Source organism: Mycteria americana, chromosome 2, assembly GCF_035582795.1.
Source record: "Mycteria americana isolate JAX WOST 10 ecotype Jacksonville Zoo and Gardens chromosome 2, USCA_MyAme_1.0, whole genome shotgun sequence".
In the NCBI taxonomy this organism is placed as follows: domain Eukaryota; kingdom Metazoa; phylum Chordata; class Aves; order Ciconiiformes; family Ciconiidae; genus Mycteria; species Mycteria americana.
Genome location: NC_134366.1, coordinates 137,573,986 through 137,598,835, shown reverse-complemented (window position 1 = coordinate 137,598,835; position 24,850 = coordinate 137,573,986). Strand labels below are relative to the sequence as shown.

The 24,850-nt window shown below is 40.3% G+C and overlaps 1 protein-coding gene across 1 annotated transcript in view; it reads right to left on the bottom strand.

Annotated features, from left to right (window-relative positions):
* PREX2 (phosphatidylinositol-3,4,5-trisphosphate dependent Rac exchange factor 2) overlaps positions 1–24,493 on the bottom strand; it is a 189,916-nt gene extending 165,423 nt beyond the window's left edge. Inside the window, exons 1-2 of the mRNA XM_075494782.1 lie at positions 24,328–24,493; positions 24,009–24,231 (exon numbers count right to left, since the gene is read on the bottom strand). Coding sequence (XP_075350897.1) covers positions 24,009–24,149 — 141 coding nt within the window. The 5' untranslated portion in view covers positions 24,150–24,231; positions 24,328–24,493. The remainder of the gene's footprint in view (positions 1–24,008; positions 24,232–24,327) is intronic.
* Between the last annotated feature and the right edge of the window lie 357 nt (positions 24,494–24,850).

The following is a 24,850-nucleotide window of genomic DNA, read 5'->3' as shown; positions in this document are numbered from 1 at the left end:
AATCCTGCTTAAGTTTCTAGCTCTGCAGACCTATTCAAACTCAACAAAGCTATGACAGTACAGTAGAAGATTATTTACTCCACATATTTTAAGAGCTGGTAAGCAAATTCATTTTCTAAGTCATACAGACTACTTTCATCTTTAGAGCATTAATAGCTAATAAGTGGGAATGCTTTTTGCAATTTTTTTCAGCTACCCACAGAATTCTTTGTCCTTACTGGAAACAGTTTTGTCTTCCAATTAACAGTTTTCATTCATTAACATAACTTCGGGGGAAAAAAACAACCAACCCACAAATTAAAAATTCTATAGTTCTAATTAGAGACGTACACAAAAACGTTACATGTGAAAACAGGTATGGATAGTTTTCGAGGTTAAAAGTCCCAAAAGCTGATTACAGTCACAGCGATCGTTACAGCTTTATTCTAAATTCTCGATGGAGTTTTTTTCTTTACAAAAACAACAACAACAGCAGCAGCATCACTGCCCATCCTCCAAACCGAAATCACATTAATTAGCTAGGCAGCAAAGTTTCAAAGCATACCAAATGCTTACTAGACCTCACTCTGCTATTGTGTTTAACTTTGAAAACAAGTCATGATGAGGGAAATCTACACGGTAAGCATACTTCAGCTACAGAAAAAAGGTTTTAATCTGCCTAGAAATTGGCAACCGCTCACTGTGTTTTCTATACTTTATGTTATGTTTCTCTGCTCACTGGAACGAATTGGCTGCTATGAATGAAAAGAAACTTTTGCATCTAATCAGTGGCATGAATTTAGACTGAAAGCTGCTGTGCAGGACTTCTATGAAGAGTCTGGGCCCTCTGCCATCCTTCTGCTTGTGAATGAAACGGCGTGAGCTTCATGCCCTCCTCCTCCCCCTCCCAGCTGGGGCCTTCGCCCTTCCCTTTGCTGGGGGGACCGGGGAACCAGCCCTTTGCTGGTGAGACGACCATGACCCAGAAAGGCATTCAGTGCCATCAATGCGCTCGCTTGAGAGATCTCAGCTGCGCTTTCCATCCTGCGGCTTTCACTCCTGGTTTCTAAATCAACTTGTGAACCAATGGCGAGGCAGCCCGCCCGACCCATTCCCTTGACAAATAGCCCCTAAACTGATCTCTGACCTCTCTGCATACTTTTCCTAAGTTACTGCTGACCCCAGAGACTCTGCAGGCTGCTGCCCGTACAGGTTTGACTCTGTTTTTGTATCGGGACATACCGATCAAGAAGAAAACGCAAACAAGCCAAAAAAACTTTATTACCATACAATTACTCTAACAGCAAAGTCCCTATTCTTCTATTCACTCGTAAGAACTACCATATGTTTTTGATTAAAGTACTAAAGCCAGTGAGTTTTCAGGAGATACAAAATAATACAAAATCTTTTTAGACTAATGGAATTTCACATTTGTTTCAAAACTAGTGATAGATGTCCTACTTAACCAAAGAAGTTCATAACAAGCTGAAATTTAAATATAAAATATTGCTGAATCTGGATAAAGAACCAGCTGCTGTCGAGTAATTCATTTAATTAACTAACAGCTGAGTCAGACTTGGAGAACAGGCTATTAAAAATTTCAAAGAACAAACACAATGTCTGTTTCAGATGTGTATTTGTTTAGCTCTCTTCTATAGTCTTTAACTACGTTCAAATAGTACTTAGAACAACTTCAATGATGCACTTCTCAAAACAATTTTAAATATATATACTTAAAACAGTAAAACTGTAAAATACCACCATTTTCCATAAGTACTGTATTAATGGTTTTCTCTCATTTAAAACATGAATTTACTAAACTTCCTAGCACGTAATTCAAGTTTATCACTTAAGTTTTCAGAAACTTCCTGATATAATATCCAAGTTTTCCTGTTCCAGGAGAAAAGTTCTTTTTATATATCTACCCAAAGAATTTATGCAGATTTGTTTCCATTCAAATAGTAAATATTACTAAAATCTTGGGCTTTTGTATTTTTCATTAAATAACACTTCTACTTTGCTAAACTACTTAAAAAGGCATCCCATGTTACTAAAAGACGTATATTCTAGTGCTTCTCAAGTAATCTACAGTAATATACGAAGACCACAACAGATCAATTCCAAACTGTCAAGGAAGCTTGTAGCTTCCAGCGTGAGGAAGGTTACTGATCTCCACCACACGCGAGGAACCTTTCCCAAGCACAGGATGACTCCAGAGGCAGCTTTCCTCATCACCTCTCTCCATCCAACACACGTGGCATCTCTCTGTCCCATAGTCAAATACACATCAGACAGCAAAACTGCAGATGAAGTGTGAAGTGCTTTGTCAAAAGCTGAGGGACAGGACTACAAGCTGCCTTCAGAGGAACATATCGTATCAGAGGTTACGCTGTAAAAGCAATGGACTTCTACCATGATCACTCCCATTCTGTGTCACATGACAGATCCCCAATAAAACAGATATTCCCTGGCTGTTGCAAAAAAATGGGGTTGGTCAAGCAAAGAGCTGATCACGGCAGGAAGCAGAGTCAGGATTAATATTTTAGCTATCTGAAAGAGCAGGGACTGGCCTAATTGTCCCCAAAAGAGCAGGGACTGGCCTAGTTGTCCCCAATGTCATAACACTGTTGCACAAATTACATCTTTATCTACAACACCAGGTAGATCCTATACGGAAAAAAACGTTGTTCGTATGATGACAGTGAAAAAAACCAAGAGGAGGAGTACAGGGTTAGCGGAACTTCAACAGACACCAGGCACTGGCACTGCAGCAGTGACTGATCTTGCCCTGCCCCTCTCTGTCCAACTCACTTAACATGAGCAGTGAAGTATGCTAACCTCTAGTAATCGTTTTAATTTTTAAGCTGAAAAACATACATTCTACCATGTAAACTGATACTCACTTCTGCATAAGTCATTAGCCTTTACATTCAGAGCAGAAATCTCTACTGCTTCAGTAGACTAACTGGTAATAATAATAGATTAAGTAATCCTCAGAGATTACCAGAGCAAGAAGCACTTTCCTTGTGTTTCACAGCTACTTCCAAATAGTCAAGGAACAAACAGGAAGACCTAGGAACCCAGAATTTCAGGCCAAGTTTTTTATGCAGACTGCACTCAAGTGTTCTCATGTATTGATTTCTGCTTACAATTTATTGGCTTTTCCTGCCTGTCCTTCTGCCCTTGCTCACCATTTCCACACCAGTCATCCACTCCCAGCTCGCAATTCTGTTGATTTTTGCTTTAATGCTCCTTCTCCATGATCCTGCATTTATCGACACATCTATCCCGCATTTATCAAGTGGGAGAAGAGGCACAAAGTCTTTCCCAACCCAGCTTTAAGGTTTGGCACCAAAAGGGTCCAGGCCATCAGAGATGTAACTGCTCAGAAAATCTCACTTAGACCAGTGGCTCAGCGGCTGTAGAGAGATGGCAGATGAAGAGTGAAATCAGTGCAGCGGTGTGCAGGGTGCCAAGAACACTGAGTGCAAACAGATTCTGTGGGCAGCAACGATGGAGGCTTCTAATTAGCCTCCATCAAGCGCTTCTGAGCTTTTCACTTGGTTGAACTGACTGGATCCGCACACAAGAGTAAAAGCCAATTCTCCAACATGAGGAAAACAACCCCACCACATGCTCCACTTCTCAAACCTCCCTCTCCCTCAAGTTTAATAAAGTTCTACAAAATACGAAGGTGCCGGTGTCCTCACCAAACACACAGAGAACTCTGTTCTTGCATCTTATCTGTTTATTAAGAGCAAATGTAGTGTGCTTTACTGACTTGGCCATAACAATAAAGGTAAGCTTTTCATTTGTGCTGAGTGCTTAAATACACGCAGAACGAAGTTACCACTCAGTGTGTTGGACAAAGTCAGCACCATCATACTTTCTCTACACTATAAAATTATTAAAATATAAAAACTTTAAATACCTCTTTTCACCTTAAAAACTTTAAATACTACATCATGAGATCAAATGAGTGGGGTTTTTTTTTAAATTCAATTAATAAAGCACTATCTAGCTATCTTTTGCTAACATAGAGGACATACATATCACTGAAAGGCACCAGTTTATATTTAAACTATTGTTAACACCTGAAGCACTGTGTTTTCTCTTATCCCATTGCTATGTTTTCCCTGCAGTACCTTCAAATTAACCAGCCCCCTCCTTTATCTGTTTCCAAAACAGTTAGCCAGGTTCCCAAAGCCTGCTGCTCTTCCCCCAGCAGTATCAATGGCTACTCTCTCATATCGGTGATCCTGTTCAACAGGACGGTGGATCAGGTTTTCACATCATGTTTTCTTGCACTATGGCAGGCCAATCTACCTTAGACAGAAGTACCTAGAGGTTCAGTATTTCAGACACATCACTAGGAGACAGCTGAATTTACCCTTCATGCTATTTCCCTAACCAAATCCAGGAGACCCGTAGAAGGCTTCCAGCGTCCATGGGTACACATTCAAACACATAAAGTTACCCATAATTATTAAAATATTTGGGCTAAGAAAATAAAATTCCAGACACTCAAGCCTCTTCTTTTGCAATTTGTTATTGGCAGGGCTAGCAGTTGTCATAGCATTCATCAGTCCCTGCCTCTGGTCCTCCCTGTATTTCATTCAGCAATGACTCCAGATGCCAGTCGTCAGAATCCCCACCCGCAGCAAGAAGTGGCACCACTGACAGGAACAGCATGGTTTGAGTTCCAGTTGTTCCAAATAATGAAAGCCTGAATGTACCGTAAATAACATGCAAATCTCAGAATAACTGTGGCATTTTGAGAATGCTTATCCATTATGTGTTATCCAGTACTATTATTAGAATACACAATCCACAATACACATTAACAGTCTTTTTGGCTAATGTAAATTTGGACTTTCAGAGTAAATACTTATTTAAACTAAGACAAAGCACTTCCATTACAACACTAGAGTTCCAGGATAATGTTAACTTCTTAGTTCTTTTTTGAGCTAGAAGTACGTACAGTAGCTCCTGTAAAAGCCTTTAGAAACACAGACACTAAGTACGCTTCTGGAAACTTAAATATTTTATTCATGGTCACTTAATGAATTCATTCTTGCAGTTACCAAAGAGAGGTGATAAAATCTGTCATCTTTTATCCATACTAGGGACAGAAAAGACTGAAAGTAAAAAATGGAATATGAATAAAGGAATTCTTTACAGCATAAGAGCAGTTTTCAAGGGAAATCTAAAGTTTAAAAATTACAGACAAATCTGATGGAAATCTTGGCTGCTGAAGTAACACCAATAAAGAAAAATGGATAATGCAAAGGAAAAAAAAAAAAAAAAATCTATCAGTCAGCATTTAGGAAGGGTATTTAACTTCATACGGTAACTGAGTGAAAAAAGAGACAGCCTCCTAACCAAGGTGCTCTGAATTAGTCCTTGAGGCAATTTTTCTTCCCCCATTAACTACCTAGATAAACAACCCCTAAAATAGGCACCTCTAGTAGATGTCTCAGGTTAGGACAGACCCCCATTCATATCTGCATGTACACATATTACACAACCATAGTTCTTTTATTATTCTGACATAGCGTTGCTTTGTCTGCCTCTATCTAAAAAGAACCTGGAAATAAAACTGATATTAGACAGATTGGGATCAGCAGCCCATTCCCTACCCCACCCCAGAATCTATGGTAAGTTTGTTTTCCTGTAATTTCCAATTAACAGGACATTCATAAGTATGAGCATACAAATTTAGAAGTTTATTGTGCAGAAGTTTGTTTATAGAAGATTAGGGGCAATCTAAACGTATTTTCATTCTTGCATTATCAAAGTACTTCTCACTGAAGCCATTCTTTCTCATTAAGGGAAAAACTGGACATAGACTTTTTAATTAAAAACTCAGAGCCTCTGTGGGGCAGGAGCAGCAGTATCTAACTCCCCAAGGCCAGGTGGCAAAGTCCTGAATAGCAGTCATTAAAAAGCATTAAAAAAAAGCAAAAATTATCACATGTAAGTAAACACAGAGGTTGAGGTGCAGTGCCTTGCCTAAGTCCTGTCCCTGTGTAAACAGCTGGAAGAAGCACGAGCACTGGCAGATGAACTGCTTCCACGCTGCACCAGAAGCACTGGAGATCTGAAGCGAATCTGAAATTTAACCAGCAGTCTCAGGTCTTTCTCTTAGCCTGGGCATAGCATCAGGTTATGTCATAATTGATGTTAATTATCCATTTTTACCAGGATAGTAATCATCCCCTAGAAACAGCAGATTCACATGGACAACTGACTTGTCCTTCTCTGTACCCCAGACGCAGCCTGTGCACACGCAGCTACAGAGTCAGAGGCGTAAGAACCAGCAGCGCCAGGTCGATGCCTGCTGTGGATACACCCACTTACAGGGAGCTACCCGTCAGGGATTTCACAAGGATTTTGAAATCTCTTTACACCATTTATCAGAGAATATTCTTCCAGGACTGGCTATAGCCCTTAAATATTTTGAAGCACTATCTTTAGCTCTCAAGCTCAAATAGCTTAGTTACCGTTGGTCTATAGTGCTTTTTGAACAATTTTATTGTAGACTTTTAATCAAAAAGAGAAGAATTATAATATAACACACTTTTCCCACAGATACAAAATATGGGACCTGAATTCAAATATCAATGACATGTTACTAAACTCCACAGACCAAGCTTTCTAAAAAAAAAAAAAATAAAAACCACACACATAAAAAACCCCCACAAAAACAGAAAAAAAGAAAAAAAAATACAAGCTTCCAGAGAAAAAAAATGCATATAATATATAACAGACATAAAATAAAGGGAGAAAATGAAAGGTTTAAAATTTGTTTTAGCAATATGTCTGTATAACAATTAAAATGTGATAAACAACTATACTCATATGTGAGGTCTGGTCATGAATCATCATGGCTTTACAATCCACATAATATTTTGGGATGCGTGTAAATTAGAATTAGAGACATACTAGGAACAGTGGGCTAGATATATCTGTATATGACAGTCTACTGAAGTAGAAACCAATTTATAATGTGATATGAAAAGCGACCATAGAAGGTCGAGATTCGATAGCACCTGCGGTAGCCACTTTTCCTAGTTTACAAGTGTAAACTTGTAAAGTTTACAAGTGTAAGTTTACAAGTGTAAACTTGTACACTTGAAGTGTACAAGACTTCATATCGCAATAGGAATATTCAATATGCAAATATTTGTTCCCCATCCACAGTGCACAGTAAAGCTATCGCTGCCCTACTGCCACTGAATGCTGCACCTGTCTCTTAAGTCCAGTTATCTATCACGAACCCCACCGACTCCTGCAAGACAGAAGTAACTAACTAAAATTTGAATAAATGCAAGAAATAAAGGGTCAATAGCCAGAATTGCTGTGCTATACCGGTAAATTCCTTTTGTAATTCCGTGGGATAACTATAGTGAATGCTTCCGTTACCACTAGCCGGCACATGAGAAATGTTTACTCTGTGAAATTAAAAGGTTTAGAAATAAATGGGAAAGTCAGAGTCTGATGCACTGTATTAGCCCAGAGCTGTTTGGTGGCTGCAAAACAACAGGAAACGGAATGGAATAGCCATTACGGCCTTTATTGCCATGGCACATTAAGACAGACAACAGCCTACAAAGAACGAACAGTTTAGACACTAAATAGCATTTTGCCAAAATCCTGTTTTACATGTAACAGTTCTTGCAGTCAAAAGCCAAATTATACTTGGCAAGTAAGTATGGGGAATTTTTCAGTACAAAGATGCGTAATATGCAAATGCATAATAGTAGCCATGGTGGTCATGTTCTAATTTTCTTTTTTTATATTGTACTACCATTTGGTCCAAATCTAGCTATTATTTTTTTTTTATTAGTAAAAGCTACAAGTGCAAAAATTCATTGTTACTTTCTGTGCTGGAAGCTGCTGTAATACAGATGACAACATTAATACAGGATATTTCCAGCACATTTCTCACAAGATGCCCAAATTAACTTCATTTTTCATGACACAGCAATTGCCAGCAGAAAGCAAGTTGCTCACACATCTCGTACAGTAACCTGCATAAAATCAGTTTAAGTGTCAGAAGAACTATTTTATGTAACACCGCCATTGATAACTGTTGTAAAGTGGCATTTGTATACAAAATAGGTTTGACAGAGAAACAGGAGAAGCTTTAGAAGATAAAAGGCAATTCCTTTTTACCAATTCACCTGAAAATTTTGACTCAGACCCAAGAAACTGTCTGAAAGGACCCCATTATCAAAAACATTTCTCCATGAAGAAGTGTCCTGCAAACAAATTTGGAAAACCTATGCTTTACTGGATTGTACATGTCGAAAACGGCATTACAAAATCTAAGTCAAGAACTTACTGAGATTGAGTGGTAACTAGTCAACTTAATGACTTAAAAATTGATAGTATAGCAGATGATAAACTACTATAACTATAAAATAGAATCTACTCTTTTAAAAAACATTTTTTAACTTAGCAAAAGTTTCTTCACTTAGTCTATTGAATGAAATGATGAATTAATTGTACCAGTACTACAGCTCCTGTTAAACTTTTATCTTCATGCATTCCAACTAGAATCATGGCTGAAGGTCATCTCCACCAACTCACGGGAGTGTTCTGTAATATATGTATATGAAATTTAAAGACAAGCAATCTCTTACGAACTCATCAGGCTGAATCTTGACTTAAAGGGTTTTTGCAGTGGTCCCTTGGGTAGGGTCAGATCCTTTGTCTTTCCCTACCTATGGAAAACCACAGCTTATATTGTAGCAGTATCAGTGTAATTTTATCCTCAGCCTCATATGAAAATTTCATCATCGTGTTTGCTGAGACACTGATTTACCAGCTTTCCCCAATTTTGTCCTGACACAGTAGACTAAAAACGCAAAAACAAAGAACAATTCTTTTTTGCAGTTCAACTCCTCATTATTCTGGAAAGCTTCAGAGTCTACTATATTCATATTCTCCTCTCCTTCCCTTTTGAGTGTCTGTCAGGCCCATAGTAGGCACACAAACGTGAGGATTATTTAATATAATTTTATTTCATCACCTATCCAAAAGCATTCTAACCACAGCACAATATATTTGAGCATTTATAAAGAGGGAACTTAAAGCTTTCCCCGCTGTAATTTACTATTTCTGAATGCAAATACTGAAATTTAATCAAGACAGGTAGAACATTTAGGAGAGTGAACCACTGCTTTTCAATAGAGACCAGAGTAACTTCATACACTAATGAAAACCAGTTCTTTGTGCACTCACACTTGGACTGAAGAAAGCTTTACCTTCCTTGGGGCCAAAGACCTCTTCGATATCTGCAGAAAACAGGAAACTTTCCTTCCCATTGTTTCTGCCCGGTCTGACTATTGTAACAGTTCAGTATAACTAAACATGGGAAAAAGTCCCTTTATTTCCTGTGAGGACAACCTCGTAGCATATGGGAAGAAATTAACACACTCATACAGAATATAACTGCCAACTTCCCAGCATTATTCTTAATAAACAGGATCTCACACAGTGTCAAAGAGATAAATGAATGAGGACTAACCTTGAAGTAAACAAAAATAAAAGTGATTGCTATCAGGTCCTCACTCTCCTGCCCCTGCCCACATAAAGAATGCTTCCAGGTATATTACAATGTATTTAAATGTGGTAAACACATCCAATTAATTTTGAAATTTCCATTCTGTGCTGGTTTTGGCTGGGATAGAATTAATTTTCTTCATAGTAGCTAGTGTTTGGGGGCTATGTTTGGATTTGTGCTGGAAACAGGGCTGATAACACAGGGAGGTTTTCGTTACTGCTGAGCAGTGCTCACACAGAGTCAAGGCCTTTTCTGCTCCTCACCCCACCCCACCAGCGAGTAGGCTGGGGGTGCACAGGAAGCTGGGAGGGGACACGGCTGGGACAGCTGACCCCAACTGACCAAAGGGCTATCCCAGACCATATGGCGTCATGCTCAGCATATAAAGCTGGGGGAAGAAGAAGGAAGCGGGGGACGTTCGGAGTGATGGCGTTTGTCTTCCCAAGTAACTGTTACGCATGATGGAGCCCTGCTTTCCTGGAGGTGGCTGAACACCTGCCTGCCCATGGGAAGGAGCGAGTGAATTCCTTGTTTTGCTTTGCTTGCGTGCGCAGCTTTTGCTTTACCTGTTAAACTGTCTTTATCTCAACCCACGAGTTTTCTCACTTTTGCTCTTCCGATTCTCTCCTCCATCCCGCTGCGGGGGGAGTGAGCGAGCGGCTGTGTGGGGCTTAGTCGCCGGCTGGGGTTAAACAACAACACACTCATTAATTCCAATATTATTATTAATGGTAGTTACGTGTTGTTTTGTGTAACTGAACTATAGAATCAACATCTTATTAGAAAATGAACCTTTCTACTTAGAGAAAACAGCAGAGACGATCCTTCTATTTAAGAGCAATTCTCTGTAATTCTAACCCACAGAAAGATCTCAACTCTGCCAAAAATATTTCCAACATTATGAAGCAATCTACAACTTGTCACTTTCAAAATGTTAAATCAGTCACATTATCTTGAAAACCCGGAGGTCTCTTTTACTGGTAAGCTTGAGATCAGCTAACGACAGCTCACGTTTTGCTCTCTTTAATTACAAAATTCTCAACTATCTCTTGATAATTATTGAAACTTCACATTTTATCATAAAATAAATGAAAATAAGCAGACAATAACCAAATGCAAAGGTAATGGTATTTTCACACCAAGCTGACTGTATTTAAAGATATCTAAGAAACTGCATTTCTACCTTATTGCTAGCTATACCCACTTCAGCCACCCAACAACATAGTTAACTTCTGCTACCAGGAGTGGCACCTAATTTAACACTGCAAAAGCCAGTGATGCCTGTCCTATTAACGTAAATACTTCAATATGAGGAAATCTCATCACATACGTGGTATGTTTCAAAGGGGGTTTTTGTGTGTTTTTTTGTTTTTAGAAGAACCAGTAACCATGCCCTCTTCCTTTTCTACGTTGTTCATGCATTTTCTCTTCATTTCCAGTATTCTCCCCCTCGTATTTCCAGAGCACAGTTTCTCCTGTAATCTCACACCTCTCATTCTTCATATTTATTACTGTTGCTGACTACTTTTGTCCTTCACTGAGCTCTGTTTCCACACCTTTTCCCCATACAGTTTCACACTGCAGAACAGAGTGGTGAGAAGGACAGCAAACAGCAACTGCAACTCATACTTCAAGCATCACCTCCAACTTCGAAAAATATAACTTTCAATACTTAAAGGTAAATGAAGAGAGGAATTACTTAGCCCCTTTGGAGGGGCTAAGTAAGGTCCTAACTACACTTTGCAAAAGAAGGATAAGCAGAATTCTTTAACATCTTTCAGTACAAGAAAAATCATAATTCAGTACCTCAAACATCTATCACACACATTTGGGGGTTTTCATTTTTACCCTCTGAAAACTGTTGTGCAAAAGATTAAGAACGAAACCAGGGTGAAGATCAATGATACTGGCACCAGAAGAATTCATCCCAAAGGAGTTTGAAAGATAATCAGAAGTATGAAAGGGCTTTCATAACAGGAATAATCAGACTTGGACTCCTAACAAGAAAAATAGTGACACAAGTACTTAGTGAATTTCTCAGGCAGGACATTTAAAATGAGCAAAAGGAATTATTTTGTGGGAAACATATTCAGAAGTTACTGGTGCCAAAAAAACACAAACTGTACAAAAATAAACTAGGCAAACTCAGAGATTACTTAGTTTGCATCCAGGCCCTACATCCACAATCTTCAGTACAGACAGCCCCCAAACCACTGGTGCCTGAAGTTGGGAAGGATTCACTCTCCTTAAGCAATGCTACTAGCCACCATTATAAAAAAAAATTACTGTGATAGACCTATTATTAAATGTATCACAGCAATTCACAGGTTCCTGCCAACACCTCTCATTTTAGGTCTTTATCTTATACTTCAATTTCATTTTTAAGTGGTATTTTATAAGCTTTCAGGAACAAAAATCAGCAGGCACTGGAAGGAAGGAAGCAGCTATCATTATAAATTTAAGGTGGCCATTTTTACAAAGGCATTCTATGAATTAGGACATATTTACTGTCTTCCTGCTTTTTATGGTTTCTGCAAAATAACTCTCCCCCACAGACAATAAAAAGATAAATCAGCGATGAACATTTTACAAGTGACAAAATATGAACTCTACATGTGGGTGCCACTCTTTCCCTTCCCTCTACCTTGTAAGGCTTTGGTATCTTTTTAATGAAAGCACTGCTTATACACTGCAGAGCTTCAGCTGCTTCCACGTCTGTTTAAGTCTCAAATGCCTCTGTGACTGTTAAAGCAAAGTCCCTTTACCACGCTCACGCTACAGAATCCGAGGATGTTATCTCAAAGCATCCTGTCGTAAGCTATTTCTTCTAGGCATCTGGATACACCATATGCTTAAATTCCTTGGGTAAGGTAACTTAGCACATACTAAGCAATGAAATGAAGTGATTTTCCAGTCTTGTTACACAAATTCATAGCATCCCAGAGATCAATCACTTCGTTATACAGTACATCATTTCAACTTTATAGCTTTGTGCTTTTAGTGTCCAATTTTTTTCAAAATGTCACAGTAGGGATTAAGAAGTAAAAACATGGCCAATTAAGTTTACAGAAGAACCTGAGAACATCCTGAAAGCATATTAAAGGCTAGGGAAGAGAAATCCTCCATACCGTTCTTCCATTTTGTATCTAGTACTTTCTAGCTTATTTCAATAACATAAAATGGGAAGCTGATGACTCTTACAGTATCTTTTGTTAAAGAAAATACAAACTAATCACTCATTTCAGGGGTTGCTCCACTTTCGTGCTGTTACCTAGTAATCAGTATTTAACTTAATTCCCAGTCTGGAATTTTTAGCTGAGTAATAACATAAAACCAGCTTTGTTTTAGGTACACATTCATCATGTTTTGAACTGTCATGCTTTTGGGGGTGGGGGCAGTGAGGACACAAATATAGATGATTCAGAGTTTGCCACTGGACGTGTCTCTAAGTGTCTCATCTACTTCACCAGTTTGTGCTTATTACAAGGTAGTCTTTCCAATACAGATACTTGGCTACCAAACTCGCCCTTCACTGCTTGCCAGCAAACTCTTCCTACACAAGCCCCAAGATACATGCCTCTGAAGACTTTCTGTAACCACAACTTCATGAAGTTAGTAAGGCAAATAAATTAGGCCTTTCAAAAAAATGGACATTTACAGCAAGTACAACAATACAATAAACACAATTCTATCCCAAGTGAGAAAACTCCCTTGTAGTTTAGCCTTTCAGACTTACAGTTCCCGAAATACGTCCCACCCATTTCAGCTGGGGACTCAGAGGTCACAGCCACACATATATTCCAAGTGTCACCTTCAGATTTGTTTCTCAGACTGGTGAGTACATGACACTAATCATTGTCCCTCAGCCAGCCAGACCTGGCCAGCCTTTAAGCTCTGACCAGCTACTACCCAATTACATTTTCTCAATTGCTTTTTGTGATGCAAATAAAAACATCCTTATTATCTACCAAGATGCTGAAGTCCCAAGTAGAGAGAATTTTCCATGGCCCAGCTCATACCTAACCAGCTACAATGAGGATTAACTGCATAAATCTCGTGGATAACTCTTCCTGGCCTAGATAATCTCCATGTTTGCAGCCCATCTCTCCTTTTCTGTTCAGCCTGCCAGCTGATTGCTCTTGCCTAATCCATGCTATTCAAATTGATTCATATCCCTGATGGAGCGCTTAACACTTCATCTTTAAATATTACAGAAGACACCATGCACACACCTCAAGCAACTCTGCTCTCCAATACATTACGTCATTCCTGTTGAGATCGTCTATAACACGTTACTAACATGGATACCCCGTAGGGCAACAAGTTATTTTCCGAGACTTGTCTAAGAGTGTTCTGTCTCCACTGATGCTCCTCTGTCACATCATGTTTGATTTTGGCATAAGGAGGCTGGGACTGTGGAGTCAACATGTAGGAACACATCCATCCGTCTCTCTAGGAATGACTCCATTTAAACAGCTTCAGAAATTAACAGTATATTTCACAGGGCGAATATAAAAAACCTATTTAATATAAATTCATCTATCAATTTATACTGGTCACTTGCTCTAGCTGTTATAATAGGCAAAACTGTATTTAGAAAGCAAACATATGAATACGTATAATGTAGTTAAACTTCAGGTGTAAATATCAGCATCTACAGCCAAATTTCATTTTGAAGTGAGAATGCATATAAAACCTCCCTACGAAGGTCAAAGAGTGGATTTCTATTCAGCAAGATATTACCAATTTGTCAGGGGGCCTGCATCACACAAATGACATTGAAATAAAGAAAGCCACCCTCCTACATCTTATTACTGTTCTCTCCACTGCTCTTCAGTTCTAGCTGTTTCTCCTACCCATTCCCCTACACAAAACTCGGGCTCTTCAACCTTGAACTTGAACGCTCATGAGGTATGCCAGATGACTTGGCAGCCAGGCTGCCAAAAGCAAAAAGAAGAATCAGGAGGTCTCATGGGACTTAAAGTGTCAACCCCTAATATCTCAAGTTCTGTCCCTACAACAGGATAACTTCAGCTGTGAACAGTCTATGAGAGAATCACAGGAGAATCATTTCACAAAATGAAGCTGGCTCTGAAAAATTATCCTTGCAGTTTCAGACATTTTAAGCAGACAACCATTCTTCTAGCATCAATGATATATAAAGAAAGGACTGCTTTGCTGTCAGAGTACTGAACTGGGAATCAAGACATCAGATTATATTTCTGGCTCTGCCACAAACTTCCACTGGGACCCAAAAATTGAGATCTGTCTCTAAGTTTCCCCTTTGTAGAACTACTCAGATTTGACTTATTAATGCCAGCAATGCACTGAGATCTCTCTGAATAGAAAATATTACAGAAGTAACAGGTTATCTGTTTCCTGAGCAAATATAATACAGTGGAAAAAATAACTCTGTATCTGAGTTTCCTCTTGGATTTTGAGTATTTGTTTGCTGAACAGTATAGCCTGGCCATTTGCATTGCAATTTCAGAGGACAGAGGAAACAAACTGGAGGTGCAACCCTGAAAAATTTCCTCTCCTGAAGAGTTGAAACTTCAAGACAGCCTGCCTTTTTCCCCATCATATCAATAAATTGCAAAATTGATGAGTTATGTAGGCTGCAAGGGACCTCCAGAGGTCATCTAGCCCACCCGCTTGAGCGAGGCAGTGTCAACTAGAACAGGAAGCCCAGTCTTGCCCAGTTGACCTTTGAACAAAATACAGATATTCCACAGCCTCTGGGCAACTTGTTCCAGTTTTTTACCATCCTCATGGTAAACAATATTTTTTCCTCTCACATTGAGTTGGAATTTCCCATTTTCCATTGCCTCTCTTTCTTCCACTGTGCACCTCTGACAGGAGTGTGGCTCCATCTTCTCCATATCCACCCATCAGGAAGATGCAAACAACAACAAAAATTTCACTGAGATTTCTCTTCTTAAGGTCAAAGAAACCTTGTTCTCTCAGCCTCTTTTTTGCAAGTAATATGCTCCAGGCCCCTCATCACCTTGCTGGCCCTCCACTGGACTTGCTCCAATACATAAATTTATTTCTTGAACTAGGGAACCCAAAGCTGGGGCCACAAAGGTCTCACAGCTCTACAGAGTAGAGGGTAAAGAATCACTTCCCTTGATCTACTGGCGACACCGTTGCTAAAATAGCCCAGGATACTGATTGTTTTCTGCATTGCAAGGGTGCAATGCTGACTCATGTTCCAGATCTTGTCCACAATCACTGCCAGAGCCCTTTCTGTAAAGCTGCATCCTGGCGCCCTGCCTGTACTGGTGTATAGCATGATTCCACCCCAGGTACGGGACTCTGCGTTTGCCTTCACTGAACTTCATGAGGCTCCTGTCAGTACTGTCAGTACTCCAGCCTCTTGAGATCCCTCTGCTGAAAGTGCACCTTCCTATCCCACCATTCAGGACATTACTGAAGAGGTGATAACAGTACTGGTTCTTGAGGGACACCGCTGATAACGGGCCACCACTTGTAGTTTGTACTGTTGACAACTGTCCCTTGAACCTAACATATCCACCAGTTTCCCACCCACCTTATTGTCTATCCAGTCCAAATTACAAGATCTAGATGTAAGGATAGTATGTCAGACCTTTCCAAAGACTTTGGTTAAATCAAGGTAAACAATATCCATAGCTCTCACCAAGTTTCTGAGCCAATCATCTCCTCACAGAAGGCAATCGGGAATGATTCACTCTTGGTAAATCCCCAGAGGCTGCTTCCAATCACTTTCTTTTCCATCAGCTGCATGGAAATGGTTTTGAAGATGATTCACTGCATCACCTTCCCAAGGACTGAGGTGAGGCTGACAAGCTCACACTTCCCCACAGCCTCTTCCTTAACCTTCCTGAAGCTAGGTTTGACATTTGTGTTTTCCCAGTCATTAGGAACTTCCCACAATCACCATGACCATTCAAAGATGACAGACAGGCCTCACATTGACATTGGCCAGCTTCCTCAGATGCATCCTACCTGATCTCAGACTTGTTTATATCCAATTGCCTGAAGTACTTTGCAACTGTGCTGCTTTCTACTGTAGGCAATGACACATTCTCACAAAATCTGCAAGTAAGCTTCGAGAGGCCTAAGGAAAACCCTTAACGGTGAAAACTCTGGGAGAAAAAGCATGGAGTACCTCAGCCTTTTCTATGTCCCCTTTTCACAAGGCCCCACTGAGCTGTAGGCACACATTTTCCCTAGCCTTCCTTTTGCTACCAATGTACTTAAGGAAGTCCTTTCTGTTGCCTTTCATATCCCAATTCCAATGCCAGCTGAGCTTTGGCTTTGCTATCTCCAGTCTTGCATGCCTTTATATTCCTCCTGAGTAGCCTGTCCCTAAGCTCTGTCTCGAGTCCCACACCAATGCACACAATCTATTCACCAAAGACAGGGACAATCCTGCTCAGTCCAAAACAGAAAATTATGCAGTTTAGAATTAAAGCAAAAATAGTTAAACAAAATTCCTGAAAAAGAATATGCATTAGTACATAAGTATACAAAATTATTCAAGATTAGTACATAAGTATACAGAATTATTCAAGATACATATATAAAAAGGTAGAGCCTAAATTACTCTAATTATTAATAAAAATTATTATATTATTCAAGTCTATATTTGATTCATGGGTAGCCCCATTACTTTCCAAACAGGGACATATACTTAACATACAGACACATGGTTATAGCCTTCTACAGACTGGCAAGTTGCCCCCACCAGTATCTTAGGTCAACTATAGCCAGTTTGGATTTGTTTATTTTGGCCAAAATACAGTTCCTTTTGGTTTCCAACGTGAAGAACTTCTCAGTTCCTCCTATAGTGTAATACTGTTACTAACTTTGAATTCCTCTGCTTTGACAAAATTGTTCTTCATGCTAACACTACCAAAAAAAATACAAACCCACCTTGGAATGCATAGTTTCAAAGCACTTGGTGTTTCAAAATGGTGACAAAAATTACTACTGAAGAGGGTTGAAAAATATGTCTCCATAAATATTTGAAATCACTGCAAACAGCATACTATTCAACAGAGTTAGGCTGCACAGAGTAACTTAAGTCTGGACATATTGATTGACGGCCCCCTCCAAATAGTCTCTTCTAAATTAGCAGCTCACATTACAAACTTGTGAAATATATGTGGCAGGAGAGTTAGGACTGAGCTATAAGGCAGAGCAAAGGAATAACTGGAACACTGGAAATATAATGATATTTATAAATACAGATAAATCAAGTTGTACAACACCCCTAAGCATATCATGGTCTTCAGCATGATACATCTTAGTCTACAGTAAGTCTTATGAACAGAAAAGTTTCTTAAATGTTATGAAACAAAGATTTCTCCTTTCAGTATTTTGGGCTTTTCACTGAACAGCTAAACAAACCACCTTTTTTTTCTTAAAGAGCAGCTTTTCAAAATATAGTCCAAGTACATCTGAGAGCAGTAAGAGGAAATCCATTGAAAAGTATGAAACATCTCTCTAGAGTGCAGTATAACTCCTTACACTTCCAAACAAGATAAGATACATCCTTGAAAATTCTTCTGAAAAACCTCTGCTTTTTGCCATTGTCATACCTTGCACAAATTCTGGGCTCAGCTAGTAGAGATGCGAATAATCTTTCTTGCTAATCCACTCCATAAAGCAAGCATTCAACCTTGGGGGCAGGGATTACAAAGAACTAACAGCTTTTAAGCAGTTACCCTCACTCTGATAAAGACCACAGGTGGTGCTATTGATATAGCCAAGCAAAGTCAAATAAGAATAGAATACCACATTCAGATTTTTTGTAACGCTTAAGCAAGTTAAAAACAGCAGAAATTGGAAGTGAATGGAAAAGATATTGACTTTCTATGGTAATTGTGTTTGCACTTCCTTTTGACTTTTTATGATGAAGTAGCCATAGAATGTTGTTTTTCTTTTCCTGAAGAGAAAGGAAATCACATAACCTTATCAAAAAATGCAGCCAGCTAAAACCCTTCCCTTCCATTCATTTAAATCCCTTTTATAAAATACAAATGCAATCATGCAAACCATTATGAAGTCACTAATCATTACTGTAATTGAGATATACAAGTAACTTATTTAGGGAGTTGGACTTGATGATGCTTACAGGTCCCTTCCAACTTGAGATATTCTATGATTCTATGATATACACACATACACACAAAAACAACACACGCACGTTGTTGTATCAAACTACAGACATAAAAAACACTTAAAAGTGGTTCTTTTGTGAAAGGCCCAACACCTAATTTCATCGTCTAGCATAACCATTTGAGGAGTTTCAATCCAGGACACAAATCCTCTATTGCTGGTCAGCGTTAGTAACACTGAATTTGACTAAAGTTTACCTGGAGTCTCAATTACTATTATCACTTGTCCAACTAATTCGTCTGCTCAACAATCAGAGAAATACCTACTGAGCCAAGAGAAAGGAAAGGCTCAGTGTGGCAGGGAAATACAGATCCTGAGGAGTCACACAGCCACCAAGGAGGCTGGGCAATAAACCTTATGAACAAAATCTCTTTATGCCCGTTGAAAAGCAAGGACTCAGCTTCCCTTAACAGGGCACACATTTAAAGAAAACGAACCCTTTTTCCACTTTAGAGCAAGCAGAAGAGAGAAGATAGTACAGTAGGATTTAATGGCATTAAACTGAGATTTGAGAGTTAACTGACAGAAATGTATATATATTCACAGACGAGATTCTGTAAACCATACTATAGTCTACATAATAATGAACTAGCTTTTTTTTTCCCCCAGCTGCTTCAGGATCTAACTAGTCACTCCAGCTGAGGCTGTGGGGTATTGGAAGGCTTACATTAAGTGCCAACATCTGCTTCTATTCCCATCAATGTCAAATTTGTCAGAACACAAAACTGCACCAGAAAAACAATCTCTGTCATAGAAAAAATAAACTCTACTTCCATGGCTATCCCCTGAAGTACCAAGTGTAGCAGATCTATTACATTTCCAATTTCTATTCCAAAATAAAATTTCTTTCCCAAATATATATATATATACACACATTTACATATTTTTTATATATCTCTATATATATTTACCTACTATTGCATCTAGCCTAATACCCTGCAGTGTATCTGCATCCTAAAGTTCTTCATGGCTTGGTTTGCCTTTACTGGCCAAACAGTCAGTGTAAGGCACAATCATAAAAACTAAGCCTTATACCAAGTTACAAGGTGACAAATTAAGCCAGCCACTTTTTGGCAACTCTTTACTATTAAATACTTTTGAATTTCTCAGCAACTTCTACCCACAGTTTTGCTGGTCTCTTTACTGCTGGTACATTGAGGGTTCAGGTGAGTTCCCTGATTTAGACAGTAAATGAAACCTTACATGATAACATTAAGCAAATTTTAAAAAAAAATTATTTTTTAAAACATTCATTAAAAATTCAAGTATATTCCCCAGCATAAAATCGTGGATCAAGGAGAATCTTGGGAAAGTTTATTCAGTTTTACTCTAGTTAGCTAATTGTTCTTTTAGAGCAAAATAGGAAATTTTCATTTTATTTACACAGAGCGCATTAAATGTAGACGCTTTGTTGTTTGCTGTAAAGAATGAAATAGATAAGGTACATATTGATAAAGTAACAAATTCTTTTAAAAAAAGCATCTTTACCATGAACACTAAAGGTAATATTACGTCAGTTACACAGTTGGATGACACGTAATTATTTTAGACAGAGTAAATATTCACCAATTGTTGCTTTCTCTCCCCTCCAGAAAGTGCATTTCAGTGAAAAAAGATTCTCCTCTATCCTTGAAAGTACAGTTTCTCTTTCATTGGAAAACAAAGATTTCGCCATAGGAAGACAAGGTGATCACCAGAGAGATCACCCAGCAGCAGAAAAATCCCGATTGCTAATTTAGCCAGTAAAGTATCAATAGCTTGTAACCAAAACCTCATATTGTAGCTCTTAATAAACTCCATCTGTAGATGTAGTTTTCCAAAGCATTTTAGTGCCTTAGGTAAATTCTTCCATCACTACATTAATTTCTTTTAAGAAATGCTAAATGCTAACAAGAACAAAACCTCTGGTATTGCAATGACACTCCAAATGTTATAATGAAATGTTTGAAGGAAAAGTGTAAGCCTTTCTTCATAATTTCCTGTGTATGCCTGCTCCCTCCGACATTGCTGCGACTACTGGGGGACTTAAGTTTATCCACCTCATGTATGTTTACATACCTCGCTCAGATGGGCCCAAAATTGTTATTGCTCAGTATCACTGATGTCTCAACATACTGAGCTACTATAGTTTATTACTGGAAGATTCAGGAGATCCAAAAGAATAATATTAATACAACCAGACCTTTCCACTCAGATTTGATCTGTGATGACTGCAGATTAAAAACAATATACTGTATTTACATAGTAGAAAGCCAAAAAGAAGAGGTGAACACACTCACATGGGAATGAATGCTCAGCTACATCTATCTAATAAAATAATTAATATATTAAATCTTCTGCTTTGCACTTAATAGCCTTGTAGGCTTTTGACAGAATACACAAACCAAGCTGCTTCTCACTACACTGATGATAACCAGAGGATGAAGAATCACAGAGGAGTAGGGGAACAAAAATACTTTAAATAACCAACCAGCAATTTGTCCTCAGTGAGATGCTCTTTAATTCCAATATAAACTGAAGAACCTAAACAAATCTGGCATATAATAGACATGTTTTCAGTGTAGGGAAACCAGCAAAGCATTTCCCATGTTGACACACACCAGCAAAGTCACTTCCTCCTTATAGTCTCTTCATTCTCCAGCCAGCCACAAACTGTACCAGGGAAAGGGCCATTTCCCCAACATTACTCAGGAAAATGAGTTAGGTGAGGTACTATGTACGTTACACTTCCACACAAATCCCACTTATATACTGTTCCTTTCCTATGCAATAACATTCAGTTGAAGAAAATTGATTGACTTTTTCTGTTCCTTAATTTAACTGCCTCCTCAACCGGGCACGTACACAAAATAAGAATTTCAGTCCAAATGAGTGAAAAGTTAGCTCTCTTGCCCACCACGACTACACAAGTGCTAATGTACTTTTCCATATGAACCATACACATCAAAAAAGATTACATTCTGTAACCCCGCAGAAGAAATAGGCTCCAACCCTGAAACCACAGGGTTTTTTCATTTATCTAAGTGAATACTCTGTTCCTATTAACTTCAGTGAAAACTGCTGGTACTCTGTGCAAACTGTCAGAAATACTATAAATGGCTTCACCTTTTCAATCATAAAGGAAACACAGTTTCTACCACAATGCGCTCTACTGATGTTGGTGTTGAGGAGACTTGGAAGCCTAACTCTTAACTTTTATTGGAACTTCAACCCCTCGGGCTGCCTCTACTTTAACAAGAAGTCCTGCAAAATGGGATAGGGTTTGGACAGAGGAACACTCAGTGTTGGGACCCCACACTGTTGGCAGGCGGGTCACTTCAGACTAGCTCTAATCTAGTCCCACGAACTGCACACTCATTAGCAGCTGGATGTGCTCCTACAGAAAACCTTCCAGTTCACTTCCATCGAAAAGTAATGCAGGCTGTGTGCCCCACGGTGTGAAACGAAGTAACCTGGGATAGTGTTTGTATCTCAGAAGAGCTGGTCCTAGGAAAATGGTCTTAAGAAAAGGAAAGGGAACCGTAAGCCTAGGACACCTAAATGAGAGGATCTAGCCTCCAGATCAAGAAGTAACCATAGGAACAAGTACAATGATGGTTTTGATGGCTTATGTAAAATAAAGGTGACCATCTCCATACTGGCCCTAGTCCAGAGTTGTGCCCCTCGTAAAATCCACCACCACAGCTGCTCTCAACAGCAGTCCTAGCAGGTAGGCCAAGGAAAGCTCAGAAGTTGTTTCCTCAAACCCAGGCTGAGGTAGTGTTAAAATGCATGACATTTCCCTGTGAAGGATTTACATCTCCGAACTGTCACTTGAACCCTGTTCACAACCACTAATGAATATGAAAAACTTGATGTAGCACCAGGTATTTAACTCCAGCCCTCCTCCCTCTCTCCATGTGATTTATTTGGATCATCTTGATCTATACTGCAAAAAGACTTATTACTGAATTCAATAGTTGGATGCAACTTGAAATAAGTACAGTCTGCTCTTTAGAAGGAGCTGAGCACTTACTGCTTGAACACCAATATCTGTTATGTCTTAAACTGTAGAGACCAAAATTAAAGACATCACAACTTCTTTAAATTTACTGAAATGACCTAAGACTCTGACATATACCCTATTTGGGGCTTAAGATAAAATATTGGAGAACATTCCCTTAGGACAGATTTTTTTACAATAGGTAAAATCTGATTGTTAAATGGAAACATGTAAAACACAATCGCACAGCCACTTTCTCAAATATACATTTTTTTTTTTTTTTTAAATAGAAAACACATTGGACCATTTACCATTTTTCATGGTTCTGCTGAGGATAAACATATGGAGAAAATAAGCTACTCTGTAGATCTTATTTCACTCCAGTGTCTGTGCTTTTATTCTCCCTGTCACAGCCAAGTCGAGAATTTCCTCTTTCATTATAATAAGCAGAAAGTTCACAGATCTCAAGGCAGCAAAGCAGGAAGTTTGAAGGATTTCCCTTCTTCAGCGGGACAGGGGAGGAGAGAAAAGTATGAGGGGGCTACTGTGAAATCTTTTGCAAACTGAAGCAGCTGATTTGGACATACTTATCTCAACAGGGTCCTAAAGCTATGCCTCCGAGATCACGCGCAAATGAAAAACTGCCCGCATCTGTTCCGTAGCAATTTGTCCCTGTGGCTTTTCGAGAGCGTGAAAACTCCTGCCTTTCTGATTAGGGTATTACCTGGCGCAAATAATCCTATCAACAGGGACAGTCAGATGTAGAAGGAAGCTAAAACTGCTACAGCGCAGCTCTCACCAGAGCATGCTACCTTCCCTTGTGACCCCTGCATCACAAGGCAGGAGGGAATGCCACATGTGGCTTTAACGCCAAGCAGCTGCTGCACACCAGCACCCCCTCTGTCCCCCTCCTTCCCCGCTGCGCTCCACGGGCTATCGCAAGCGACGGAACCGCGGCGCCCTGTAACGAACACAAGCCCCCGCACCCCAGGCAGACCTGAACCCCCTTAGCCTCCGTGCAGGCTCTCCCAGGAGGGCGGCTGGGGCGGGAACACACGACCCCTCCCCAGCCATTTCAAAACCTGTTACTCTCCCTCCCTTTTACGCAAAAGCGGCCGCCCCGCAGAGCCCGGGCCGGAAAACCCTCTCCCGGCTGCGAATGCCCCCGTCCCGCGGCCGGCAGCAGCCCGCCCCGCTCCCCGCGCCGGGCACCGCCTTCGCGGAGCGGGAGCGGGGCGAGCGCGGGGCCGGCGGGCGAGGCGAGGTGAGGCGAGGCCCCCCCGCTTCGCTCCGCGCCCCTCCGCTCACCGACACCAGGAACTCCAGCGTGCCCACGTAGTCCCGCTCGGTCTTGAGCAGCTCGTTGAGGACGCAGACGCGCAGGCGAAGCTGCTTCTCCAAGTCCTTCCCGCTTTCCCCCTTGCCTTCCCCTTTGCTTTCCTCTGTCATGGTGCAGCGAGGAGGAGCGGCGCTCCCAGCCCGGCGCCTTTCCCGGCTGCAGGCAGCGCTGCCCGAGCGCCCCGGCACTGCGCTGCGGACAAGGACAACAAAAGACCCCGCGAAGTTACATAGCGGGGCCGGGCTCCGGCCGGTCCCCAGCCGCGCAGCAGCCTCAGCCCCTTCTCACCCAGCTCCCGCAGCGGCCCGAGGTCCGGAGGCGAGGAGCCACCCCAGTGCGCGCTCCTTTCCCGTCAGGAAGGGGACACAGCCTGGAGGAAACGAGCGGTCACTGGTTCCCAGCTCGCCCTGTTAGCTGAGAGGTTGGAAAGCCTCCGCAGCAGCACAGACTTGGACATTAATCAAAAGCTTTGTATCCATGTGACTCCAACCCCTTCCCCCCTTTCTCAGGAAAAAGGAAAGGAAACAACTTCAGGGAAGATTGCGTGCCAGCAGCTGCCTGTTTCACACACAAGCTGCGAGCTCCAGTTTGAGGCTAATTGGAGATCTCCAACAACAGAGCACAAGAATTATAAAAATGTCCCAGCGAGCTGGCTGGCCGGGGAATCAGCAGTTGTTTTTGTTTTGGTTTAATCAGCAGCAAAAGAACCGTTTCAACTTCCCCTTCCACACCTTCCCACGAGGCATATATTACGATGTATATCGCAACTGATGTGTATTACAAATACGTGCTTTGATAGTCTTCTGAACAA